The sequence below is a fragment of the Ptychodera flava genome, chromosome 9 (assembly GCF_041260155.1).
Source record: "Ptychodera flava strain L36383 chromosome 9, AS_Pfla_20210202, whole genome shotgun sequence".
In the NCBI taxonomy this organism is placed as follows: domain Eukaryota; kingdom Metazoa; phylum Hemichordata; class Enteropneusta; family Ptychoderidae; genus Ptychodera; species Ptychodera flava.
In genome coordinates this window covers 35410190-35423818 of record NC_091936.1, presented here as the reverse complement: position 1 = coordinate 35423818, position 13629 = coordinate 35410190, and the positions used below count along the sequence as shown (strand labels likewise).

General features: G+C 35.7%; 1 protein-coding gene across 1 annotated transcript in view; it reads right to left on the bottom strand.

Annotated features, from left to right (window-relative positions):
• The window catches only part of LOC139140838 (sorting nexin-33-like), a 33951-nt gene that overhangs the window by 8228 nt on the left and 12094 nt on the right, over positions 1 to 13629 (bottom strand). Inside the window, exons 6-10 of the mRNA XM_070710287.1 lie at positions 4230 to 4355; positions 3939 to 4053; positions 2642 to 2772; positions 1378 to 1481; positions 160 to 263 (exon numbers count right to left, since the gene is read on the bottom strand). Coding sequence (XP_070566388.1) covers positions 160 to 263; positions 1378 to 1481; positions 2642 to 2772; positions 3939 to 4053; positions 4230 to 4355 — 580 coding nt within the window. The remainder of the gene's footprint in view (positions 1 to 159; positions 264 to 1377; positions 1482 to 2641; positions 2773 to 3938; positions 4054 to 4229; positions 4356 to 13629) is intronic.

Below are 13629 nucleotides of genomic sequence, written 5' to 3'. Positions count from 1 at the left end.
GGCCATACTAACTTAACCTGATGACTTTGGAAGAGAGCATACACCAAATTGAATGCGTAAATTCAACACAGATTGCCAAGTCGAGAAAACAAACTCATGCATTCACTTGAAAAGCAAGCTAGAACTGTATGAGCAATGCCGGTGACTAGTCAAACTTACGTCCTTGATGTTTCTTCTCCCTGTCATGTACAACCTGCATCAACTTGCTGACGCTGTCATCCATGCTTCGGACAAACTTGTTCAAATTATCATGTTGAAATTCTCTGTCAAAGATATACGAGATTCAGAATTAATGATATTGTCAGGGTCTGGATAGTAACATTATATGTGCTGCTCCACAGACACTAGAGAAAATAGGGTTTACGGTTCCTCTTCATGATAGAATGGAGAGATTTACCATAACACAGTGTTCCTGACGTTGAAATGTTGTACCATACTGCGGGGAAGGTTGGCTCATTATGGAGGTTATAGAGAAGGTTGGGTTTTCACTGTGGTCTATATCTTAAATCGAAAATTTTTTTCTATATCCGTTATGAATGGTTCCCCTTTTCAGCTTTACAGATACAAGCAGGCAATGTCAAAAAAGTTCTTGAATGGATTGAGACAAAAAGTTTTTCTCTTGAGATCTGGAAAGGAATCTGTGGGAAGTTTCCTGTAAAGTTTAACAAAGGTAATTGGATGTTTACACAAAAGGACAAGGACATTTAGAAACACACTGGTAACGTTTTGCAGATGGTTCAGTGTCTGGATTAGCTCCAAAGTCTTTTACTACTTGCTTATTTGAAAGACACTGATGCACTTCCTGCCATACACTCAATGCCACTGTGTAGTAAACCTGGAAGAAAGGCCAAATAATTTTGTGATGTGTCTGTTTGAGACACCTTCGTATTTAAGCTCTCTCTGTTTTACACATGTCCTTAACGGTATGCCCCTTTATTAAATATTAATGAACTCTGTGTGAATTTTTGAAGTTCTTGAAATTTCCTTGGGTCAAAGGGAAAAAATCTCACATCAGTGGCACGTAAACTGGCTAAGAAGGCATGCTGGTCGTGAATACCAAGGTGATATGAATTGAATTTCTAGGATTTGGCTAATTGATGGCAACTTTTGATTACTGAGGTGTCATATACAGCAGGTGCTCCCAGTAATTCATTGCTAGAGGTAAATTAAAATCACTATCTTCATACATGTGTCTGTTACACTGGTTCAAGGCTATACTCAAATCTGATTACTACACTGACAAACTTTGTACAAATTTTGACGTTATGTGACAAATCTTTTTACTCTTGTAGAGGTTTTTATGTGACAAACATTTTTGAGAACATACAGCAATCACAATCATTCTTAGAACATGAGTTTCCCATATCATTCACTTACATTGTTGATGCTTCTAATGAGGCATTAGGTGGTTTTATTGTGAGGAAAAACGCTGCTCCAACGAGTTCATCTTTTTCAGCTTTCCGCTTTCCTTGTTTCCAAAGCTATACAGAAGAAAATAGACAACAAACAAATCAAAGAAATTCATTTTTTCTGTTCGCCTGCCAGGACTGACGTTCACTGGTCCATTGCCTGCAGTGCACTACATAAATTATTAATCTGTCATACAATACTAGTTCACAGGTCTTGTCACTTCAGGAAATCAGTCATAAACAACAAACATGGTACTATACAATGTATATATTAAGGATTTGTTCATTCAATTCTGGTGAATTTACACCTTTCTACAATAACAAAGACACGATTGCATATGGAATACTGAAATATATTATTAATGGTGGGTAAAATAAAAGGTTAGTATCAAAATCCTTTAAAAATGCATTTATGAAAACTGAGGAATGAGCCAAATATTGTCCTTGCAGGATCAACAACAAGAAATTCATTCTAGAACATATTTAGGGGTAAATGATCTGTTGCTCTTGTATGTGAATGACTAACATCGGGGTAAAATTTTCGATGGCCAATGAGCAAAAAGATCAGAGGTGTTCACCAACCTGTTTTACAGATGGGCAGAAGCGTGTGCATCTGAAACAGGCCTGAACAACTATCTCAGAAGTCAGTTTACTTTATAAATATCTGCATTGTGTGAGGCAACATACATACTGAATTGATAACATAGAGGGCGCTGTTGATATCATGGTTATTCTGGAGCAGTTCTTAAGCGTTGGCCATGTATATTTAAATAAATGGGTACAAACAAAAGGTAGCGTTGATAGAAGTTTACATTTATCATAACAATAGTTGCTAGCTTCACTATCAATGCAATCCTATTAATTTATATATTCATTCATTTATTCATTTTTTAGTCATTTATTCTTAATATAAAGCAATCCCTCTCCTGGCAGCATTATAGTACCGATCATAAAATACAGGACAGTTGAATAAATTGAGATTATTTTATTAAAGTTTATATCACTAGTTTACCAAACAAAATTTCTTTTGATTTCTCAGTTCTGAGACCTACACACATTACTAAGATACAAATCATATGCTACATAATGCCCGTGGTATATCGAAGGAAATAAATATAAGATTCTGTATACTAGTCTGGTCAGAAATCACATGATTACAAAGGTGATGAAGTCACTTCCTTGTGTACAATTTTTAATCTGATCCAAATTTTGACAAATGAGTCATAACTCACCTTTTCGTCAGTGCATTTTAAAAAATGTTGAAATACTTCTGACCTAGACACAACTGGATGTGTGCACATTCTTTCAAGCCAGGCCTGTAACTGCGTCATTCTTCCCTGTATGAAATCTTCTTCATATCGACCTAAAATGGTAAGACAATCTTCAGTCTTGATGGTTCTGCGTTGAACATGTCTGTCTAAAGAGCTTACAGGTATTTAAACTAGAACTACGGTAATAACAAGAATGTACACAATTCTGTTGTACGTGTTTAAAAGAAATGTACACAGGCTCTCACTAGCCAGGCAGACTGGTCAATTTGGATGATGGTAAAAATGGTTAGGAAAAACACTGAACAAATGCACTATCTGCATCAGAGCGGCTGGGATGTATGTACTGATTAGTATATTGATATTGATATGCAGAACCTTGCAGATGTGCAAATTTTCATTGGATGCACATCTACCAGGCTATTGGCTCCAAAACTCCCTGGTCCATCTTCAGCCTTCACTTACTATCAAGTCAACAGTTTGTAACCCCATTTGATGTCTCCATTGACTGTAAATAATCAACACTATGAAGATTTCTTTCTTTCATTTATTTCTTTTCAACAAGGCAAGGCCAGAATCACAGTTAGAACTCTCCTTGTTTCTGTTCTGTCCATTTGTTCAAGTTGCTTGGAAGCAGAAGTAAAGGAGAAAAGGCACAAAATTAATTCTGTCTTCTTGTAGGAGCTCAACACATGGGGTACCATTCCATCTGTCTGTTTGCTCCAGTTTGAATGGTACCCTGTCCCCTGTGTTGATCTCTTCAAGTAGCTGTATAGACTTTTGGCCTTTTTTCCATTACTTCTCCTTCCAAACAACCGGAATAAATGGACAGACGGAATAGTACCCCCATGTGTCAAGCTCCTACAAGCAGACAGAACAAACATTTGGCTTTTTTTTCTTTTACTTCAGCTTCTGAGCAACCAGAACAAACACACAGACCGTTTAGAGAAACAACAGGACTTCTGACTGCTTATAGCCATTACAGCCCTGAGCTTCAGGAGTATTCTACAATAACATCTTGCATACATAAAGACTGAGCACTATAAATAATTTCAAATCAGGCATGAGCAAATTGATGCTGTATTTGGTAATCACAAAAAAACAATCACTGACAGTACAACTGTTAATGGTCCAGCAATGTACGATTTGCTTCCTCCTGTCTAAAACAACAGTTAAAATGTACATAAATAAAATCTATTATACGACACATTCATGTGTACATACCAACCCTTGAGGACAAATTTCCATCTTTACTTCTTACCTGTTATTTGTTTATCTGGTAATGGAGGAACTGCCATGACTGTAAACTTATCCACAAGCCTGCTGTACAACCAGTCAAAATGTTTGTATCGTCTGCTGACTTGTATATTTGTATGCTGTTTATAAAAAACAAATGAAAAATATAGAAAAAAAAAACAGTGAGAAACATAAAATTGCAAAACAATATTATTTATTTGTACTGCCTATTGCAAATGTATCTTTCACACAGCTATTCAGGATTGTAATGTATCTTGCTGAAAAATGAGCTTAAGAAATGGAAAACTGAACTTACCGAAGGAGTAATTTGATATGCAATGTAACTTTTGACGCCTTTATATTTACTTTCTTTCTTGGGATTCGCTATCGTACATGTGAAGGGTTGCGGATTGGCTTCCCATCTGATACCACCATCAGTTTCCTGGAAATACAAGCAATGTCAGCAATATCAGTGTACAGATTGTGAATAAAGTGAAATATTGTCCACCAGTGACTACACTTCCACGGAACCATTCATTGGCGAAAGGATTGAAGTTAATTTAACATAACCTTTGCATCAAGGCCTTAGCTCCAATGGTTTAGAAACTAAATTAGCTCATTACAACATACCATAAGTTAAGGTGAAGTACTACGAATTACGTCAAAATTAAGTTGTGGTGTCATTTTCTTCAAACTTTGCACAAATATTCTTGGAAGTTGTGCAAGTGCAAAAATGAAATAAAAAATGGGGGTCACCACGCTTGTTTCCATGGAAACGGACGTTAAAATGGCGTCGTTAGAAATAAATAAAAATGATATAATTCACTTAAACTAAAGAAAGCAATTATAAAACGCTTAGCAAATGAGTTAATTTTAATAAATACCAAGACTTAAGATCCATATCTGTCGAAGGTATAGTTTTCATGATGTTTGTGAAGAAATTTTAACATAAGTATCGATTACAAAATGACGATATCGAAATTATATCACTACACAATTTTCGAACTTTCTTCCTGTCGCTTTGAATGGTGTCATTTTGACCAAACTTGGCGAATTAACTCCTGACATAATACCATTTAGTTTACACTTTTAATAAAAGGGTGTCACCACGCTACTTTTTACAATATCTCCAGGTGAATGGGTAATTTGCGCCATATAAATGGGAGAGAAATGTTAATTTTTCTGTCATATTGAATAAAAACCAGCTTCCTAGGGGGTCAAAATATGACAAGGTTATAGGTCACATGTATTTCTAAGACACTGGGTAAAAAAAATTAGGTAAAAGCGCAATTTCAACAATGATAGGTGATGTTAAATACATGCGCTACAAAATAACCCATTTGCGGCAGGCTGGAGTTAAATCTGCGCAGAAACGTTCTAAAGCGTGTGTGCGTCCGAATTCGTCGCCCTTTACCTTAACACAAATGGTATGGTAAAAATGCACTAACTTTTAAGATGTGGAAACAAGGTACACGGGGAACTACATTTGTTGAAGATATTATTAATCACCATTTATCAAAATAAATAAATAAAACATAAACATTTATATTCATAGACCAGGTTCATTTGTTGCCATCAAGACAGCAAACCAGTACAACATCACATGTTCTATTTGATAACTGATTTTAACAAGTTCAAGACCACTACAGTCATGCATGAACATAATTTTCACAGACTTGACTTGCTACGACAAAACATGACATGTTGATGTGTATTAATTTGACCTGACAGTGACATTGTTTGCAATACATGACAGCAGTGTGTACCGTACATAGCTGGGTATCAGGGACTTTTATCTTGATTTGGAATGACCTGATCTGATCTGAAAGAGTATTTAAAAGTTAAAATGCACTCACGGACAGATACCTGGTCTCTCAAATTTTTACAATTCTTTTCTGGTCTACCACTTGTGGGGGCTCATTTTGAAACTCTTGAAGAAGGATAAGTTTTCACCATCTTAGTTTCGTGAAAATCAAACATTTAGTTTTACCAAATATAGTTGAGACAGGATGGCAGCCATTTTAATTTTCAAATATTGGTAAATGTTAGATTTATTTCTTTAGTATCAAAATTAGCACAGTGACCCCTGAGTTTTATTTTTGATTGGTTAAGAGAATATTTGAAAGCTTAATTGAAGAAAGTTTGAGCTAATTGAAGTCTTTCAATTTTGCGGCTCCAAGTACATGTATCTTAATGTATTCTAGTAGTTTAAACATACCCGGTACTGCTACAGATGTAACTTTTCCCATACCGTCAAATTTTTGGGAAAAGTCTATTGTTTTATTTTTATTTTTATTTTATTTTATTTGATACACAGATCAACGGGCAAACCCACTAACAGATCTGCGAAACAAAAAAGTCACACAATCACAAGACAAATGTACAAGACAACCATAAAAGTAGCACGATACATTAAATTGAAAAAAAAAAAAAAAACATACACAAATCAAAAAGGAGAACTGTTAAAATGACTGGATAAAATAGTTTTAAAACTACACAGCGTAGAAAAAATATCTATATTACATTTAAAAGAGATATCATTAAAAACAGACATGCATCTGGGCACTGTCGAGAATTTTCTGCAATTAACAGAACACAAGTCTGGTTTAAAAAGGGGTTTCCTGCGTAAAGTTCTACTGGGGGCATAAAAGCAGATTTGATTTAGAATATCTGGAGCATCATAATGTGAATGAATTATTTTGTACAAAAAGCACATGTCAAGGGTTAGTCTTCTATTGTGTAACTTAGGAATGTTCAGAATTCTGCAATAAAATGGGTAGCTGGATTTACTGCAGTGAACATTGAGTTTGCGACAAATGTATTTCACAAATTTAATTTGTACTCTCTCGATTTTTTCTGACCGGCCCTTCTGGTGGGGTGACCACACAACAGAGCCATACTCTAGAATAGATCTTACATAAACAAAATACAGAGAAATAATTGCTGAAATGTCATTAAATGGCTGGCAGAGACGCTTAATAAAACCAAGAGATTTGAAGGCTCTAGAAACAATGTTATTAATGTGAAAAGAATAATTAAGGTTGGAAGTAAGGTAAATGCCCAAATCCTTGACAACAGAGACCCGTTGAAGAGGGGTACCATTGATGGAGTAATCAAGAGAGGAAATGATTCTTTTCTTAAGTGTAAAACTGATAAATTTACATTTACTGATATTAGGTGACAGTTTCCAGTTGTTACACCATTGTACAAACTTGTCAAGATCTTGCTGTAACATGACACAGTCAGCGAGGGATGTGATGGTGCGATAGATCTTGGCATCGTCGGCATACAAGCTGAGCTTTGCAGAAATATCTAACAGTGAAATATCGTTAATAAACATAACAAAAAGTTTTCTATGGATTACTTATTTGGACACGTACAGAGGAAAGTAGAGATGACAGAAACGGGATGACTTTAATCTGTGAACGGTATGTGTAAACTAATTTGTCACAAATTCAAGATATACATAATCATTTCAATAATACATAGCATTTCACTATAAATTCATAAGACACCTGTTTTAAGGCAAAATGCCCACTTCGAGGGACAGAAAGCCAAACTCTTAAAACTTTTTCAATACCTTTTTTATTTACCACTTGTGAGATTTACATTGTATTTTGAAGCATGTGGGGTAAATATAGTTTTCACCAGGTGATTTTTGTCAGAATTGAAAATTTAATGTTTCCTTATCAGGGGGATGGTTATTTGTTTCTTTGGTATCAAAGTTTGCTTGGTGACCCCTGATTTTTATTCTTTATTTCGAAAGGGAATGGTTACAGTTTCTTTATGGAAAATTTGAGCAAAGGTTTTCGGCTCCAAGGCAAGAAATACCTTAAAGTTAATGACATGTGATAATTTGTCTGTGCTTTCATACACGGTATGGTAAAGACAACTTTTTGTTTCCTTGAGGTCAATATCACAATGAATATTACTTGTTGATAAATGAGGCCATATGAGGTGACAGGGATCAAAGGTCAACAGCTTACTAGCAATACTGTAATGCTCACCTGAAAACGCTGCCAATGGCACTATTTAAATTAATAGGTCAGATCAGCGTTCCATTTATGAATTTTCTTTTTTCAGTCTTTATGTACACATCTACTTCACTATCAATCAACATATTTCACAAAAATTGCTTGTGAATCAAGCATGGAAGTAGGGACTGATGACCTTCATGATCTACAGCATTGTAATTCTTTGCACTCAACATTTCTGACCCTTGCTACTGTGTTGTCTCCAACTTTACAACATCCTGTCTGTAAATTACTGGCTTAGTATGCAATGAATGACTTTCCCCCTCTCTACCGTCTATGGATTAATAAACCCACTCTAACAGTGCAATATTTGTCATCAACATTGGTCCATCCTTGGTCACTTAAGTGACCAAGGATGGACCTCCTTCTCTAATCAGTCTTAAGATTCTGATTGTTTATCTGTAAAAATCACCACACCATTAATATTATGTCAAAAATCTGATGCATCTTGTTATCTAATAAAAAATTTTCACAATGCATTTACAGTTTATGCTGTGTACATTAACTTCTGATGGGAAAAGCAAATAGTTGACATGTTCGAGTTGTTTAGATTTTGTAAGAGTTTGTATTCAGCTCTTGACATATGGTTGGCAGATTAAACAGAAATATTTGAAGTATAATGTCCTGGCTAAAAATGACATTTCATACAGTTAAACTTTAACAGTTTCTTTCATCAGAAGTCACATTATACAGTTGCAATGTGGGTTGAAAGTCCACTTTGTATTTAATATAGAATTAGGGTTAGGCAAGGCTTTCCTGCATCGTATGGGTTTAATCGACTCATTGATCTGAACACAATATCTAATGCCTGTTGATTTTGGAATGTAAATGATGCACTTTGCTGACATTTCAATATGACTCTACCTGACTCAATGAAAGAATGGTACCCTGATACTTGTATATGTATTTTATGAATTTGGCCATCAGACTACAGTAGCACAGAGAAGTCCGAGTCTTTCTACATGGTATTATTGTTTTTTTTCTAAATTAATTAACTAATTGACACAGGGAATTTTACACAATTTTGCATCAACGAAGCCACCATCCTGTTGGTGACATCTAACCAGGGATAGTTGAAAGACAATTTGTAGGACTCCGAAGTATGGATGAGCTGAATTGAAACAAACACTGGTGTCAAAAATACTGTCTTCCTCCTGAATCAGAATTGCACCATAGACCCTTGAAGCATGCACACATGTGGGTTGTGTATGGTATACACATAAAATACATTTGCCCTAATACTGGTCACTTTCAAGAGAACCACCTTACTTCTACTAATAGATATACACATCATCAATGGTGGAATAATTAGTGTAACATTTTGTCATGATTATCACAAAACTCAACAAGACCGTCACAACAAACTATTGATCAAACACATTGAATGGCAATCTGACGTGCATCATCCGAGACTTACTGACAAAATACTGTATGATAAAATAATGTAAAAAATATATTATTGCATGTTTTGTAATACTTTGACAACATGTAAACGGGAACATCCCAAGGACATTAAATATCAAATTTCAAAGCAATTCAATAGACAGTTGCTGGAAAGGCTGTTCTATAACATACATGGGATGCAGACTCAGTCAAAAAGCTTTCATCACAACTTTTCCAACATACCGGTATGGCACATTGGACAAGGGCGGTATCACAGACACTGACAATATGACATGACTAAAATCTTTACAATACTTGATAATCTCATATATCCAAAAACGCGCTTTCCTTCCTCCACTCATGATCAAATTAAATGTACATTATGTACAAATTACATCCAAGAAGCGAAAACTTCCTGCTCAGTTGGCGGAGATCCAAAAGATTACGAACAAAGTTCACAGCCAAAAAAAAGGCAGATCCAGGGTTGGATGACAGTTAAGTCTCCTGCAGTGGCGGCTGGCTGGCACCTTGGTTTTAATGTTGCAAGCACACAACTGAAAATGATACATTTGAAATGCAAATAATCAAACCACACTGATTTGTCACAGTTTGCCAAATCTTTGATTAAAGCACACACAGCAGACTGTAAAGTTTGGATACTCAGACAGTGAGATAGCAGCTTACACAGTGTCATGAAATGTATCTGGACGATTGTAACACAGGCTAAACAGTCATAGACAAAATGGCAAATAATAAAATAATTTGTTGATTGGAATCACTAGTACAGAAATTTGCGAGAAATTTGCGAGAAATGGACACTTTCTTGCTGTTTTGCGAGAATTAAGCGAGAATACCGGTACATACTTTCTCGCAATAAATTAGCAAGAATTTAATTTTCTCGCAATCAGCTGGCGAGAGCTGTGTTTCCTCGCTCAGCATCTGCGAGAAACTGAATTCTCGCAATCAATCAGTGAGAAATTTGTTTTCTTGCTCTGCATCTGCGAGAAATTGTATTCTTCTGTGTAAGCATTTCACAAAAATTTCACAATTTCTCGCAGATGCAGATGAGAAAGCATAGTTCTCGCAGCTTGATTGCGAGAAAGTATGTATTCTCGCTTACTTCTCGTAATAAAGCGAGAAAGTGTCCATTTCTCGCAAATTTCTCACAAATTTCTGTACTAGTGAATGGAACTTACAATAAAAGTTGCCTATTCACCTCACAAAGAAGTCAGCCATTAAACAAACAAACAAAACAAAGCAAATAATCAAACAAACTACCCAACAAACTAACTGAACTAAGTTTATGATTTATACAGTATGTATGTAGGTGGGATAAAGGTTGTTGGAAAAGAGACAAATTTTTAATTCATAACATACTGCATGACAGCAGCTGGGTTGTATTTGATAAGCTTTCAATTTATAACAAAGTATTTCACGAAGACCTCATGATGTTAACACAAAAATCCTAAGCAATTTGGTAATGTCAGTAATAATTTTGGAATGAATATATAATGACAATGTTGCCTAGTATTAACGAGTCATTAGATTTGATGATCAGTCTTTACACTGTTCGAACTGTCCAAGATTGAAATATCTGTGTCCTGATACCATTCCTCTCACAGTCACTGACAAGTGGCCTTCCCCTCTTCACTGTCTAAACTGGACCAAATCTCTGCCTAACCAAAAGTAGTCATTTTTTCAGACTTTAAAAGAAACACTAAAACCACTATAAGTAAACTTAACATAACGTTGTGATAATCAAGTGTTTACAGTACACTCAGTCATGTATCGGGAATACAGGAAACTATATACACTTTTGAAACTGGCAAATCTGTGTTCTGTCACAGCTATTATTGTATGGGGTATCCGGGTCATAAAAGCACTAAGTGGACATGGGGGCATGGTGAAACTACGGCACAAAGAAATCCTGGGTATGTGAACTGAACCGGGAGCAACTTCATGTGTTTTCCAAACAACCAGACTATCCTATCAAACTATCTGATAGATCACACAAAGAGACTTTGTTGCAACTTTTGTTGAAACAATAGTTTGACCTCAGTGAACTTTTGATCCCACAATGCCTACTTCCTGGCATATTGTCCATGATTGTCTGACCTCGGATCATGCAAATTAGTGAACTGTCTTTAGATATTTCAATTCTAAAATTCATTTTTCTCGTCAGCTAGAAAGATACCTAAATTTTGGCGTGACAACATTAAAACTGAAAAATCCAGCACAGTTTATCAATTATTTGTATCAGCATGTTATAAAGATCATCACAAATAAACACCCCTATATACAGCCTGTCCATTTTGAGATCTTTTTAGAGGGGGTGTGACTACGAAACACATACTGTAACTGTTCATTTGGTTTGGATAGTAGCGATATGGAAATTTGTTGGTACATCAACTGTGTACATGATTTGGCCAATCAAGACAACACAGTATTGAAAAAAGCTGTGATGTGAAAAAGTAGAATTTAATGTATATGAGTAAGTGACACCAAAGAGATCTTGGTTAACTGCAAAACTGCCTTTTAGTGGGTAACAAAAATCAGAACTTGCACGGGGTAATAAAACATCAATTTTTTGTTCTTTAACTTTCACAGGAAAAGAGACTGACATCATAAAATGTTTGAAATCACATGCTGCTTAGCTATGATGTCCTCCTCTGCAAATGGACACAGTCATGTAATGATGAGCACTATTTCAGAGATTTGTGATGTCATCGACAGTTGCACCGGAAGGTGCGCGTGATGTAGAGTCGTAAGAATGACAAACTGTTAATAGTCTGACATCAAAGAGGCTTTAATTGTTTTCTTCTAAATGTGTTGACAGCAAAGTGTACAGAGTCCTTAACCAATCCTTACATGTATTTTAGTTATACGTAATTTTGTAATTTCACCATTGCAATCTGGAAAACTAGGACAGCAAAAGTTGTCAATCGCAATTGTCAGATCACTTCAAAATTATAGTATAGAGCAAAACAGTAATGGAAACACTACTGTAACATAAGTTTAAACGTTAATGACCCTTAAAGAAGCAGAAAACAAATTAAGAGATTTTTCACTGTTCCTCCTTTTCCCTAGGAATAATGGCCTTATTGTCTTGCTCAGTTTCCTATAACTTATCCGACACATTATATTTCTTTGACAAAGCTATACGCTACCTCTGTAATGTATCTATTTCTTTTATGTCTGCATCTGATCTAGAAACAAATAGAATCTCAGCTTACACTACATTAGGTTTCTTGTATAATCCTTCATGTACAAGCAGAAGAACTGGGCAACAGTTTCAGGTTGCAGTAATTCGTGACCCGGACCCTTCCATCAAATTTTAATCTTGACAGGTATATAGTCATGTGATTGACACAATGAGATCAACCCTTTGAGAGCTGCAATTTTTCCCACCAAAATTTTAGAGCAACATTTTACCATTTTTTATGAATTTTCCTGTAGTTTCTTTGATAATTTTGAACAAAATGGACATCACATTTCATTGGCTACAGTTTTTTATCAAAATTTTGGCAAAAAATCTGAAAAAAATTGACTGGGGTATATTTTGTAAAGGTGACATAAACTGACTTTGGCACTCAATGGGTTAAAGCGGTGAAAGGGTTACGCACAATCAACAGAGCATAGTTTTTATTGTCAGACACTTCCTTATACCGGTACCCTGTTATTCAGACAACACAGAGCACGGCCACATTCTCAGGACTGGTTCTCCCACACAGTTATTCTCCACTTATGGCTAAAAATACACCACGTCGACATATTTATAACAGACGACTGATAAATCGTTTTTCGCCCAACTGCCCTTGTCTGAATTTCCTTATTGCCAAACTTGGAGATGATTTTTGCACTGTGAGGTCACAGTACTGGCTTCCACAAATACCGTATATGACTGTATAAGACCTGCTGACTCAGATATCAGCAACCAGAAAATTGCACCTGTTGTATATTCATTCAAATTCCAAACATCTAAATACCAATATTACTTATGATGTAAGATTCAAATTCAGTACCAAAACTGAAGTCATTGGAAATCAAGGGCTATTCTTAATATGGTAAGTATTTGACTAAATATGGGAAATTCAAGGTGATGCATATTGCAAAATCAAAAACAAGAGAACAACAAAATGGGGGGTAAGGGTGATGTGTGTGTGGGGGTTGGGGGGGGGCTCTAATATTAAATTGCACATTGCCGTGCTCTTGATTGGCTTGTTTGTCAAACAGCTGGACAGCTGCAGGAAAACATTTTTCTGACAAAATTTGTCACAAATAACAACATCAAACTGGGGA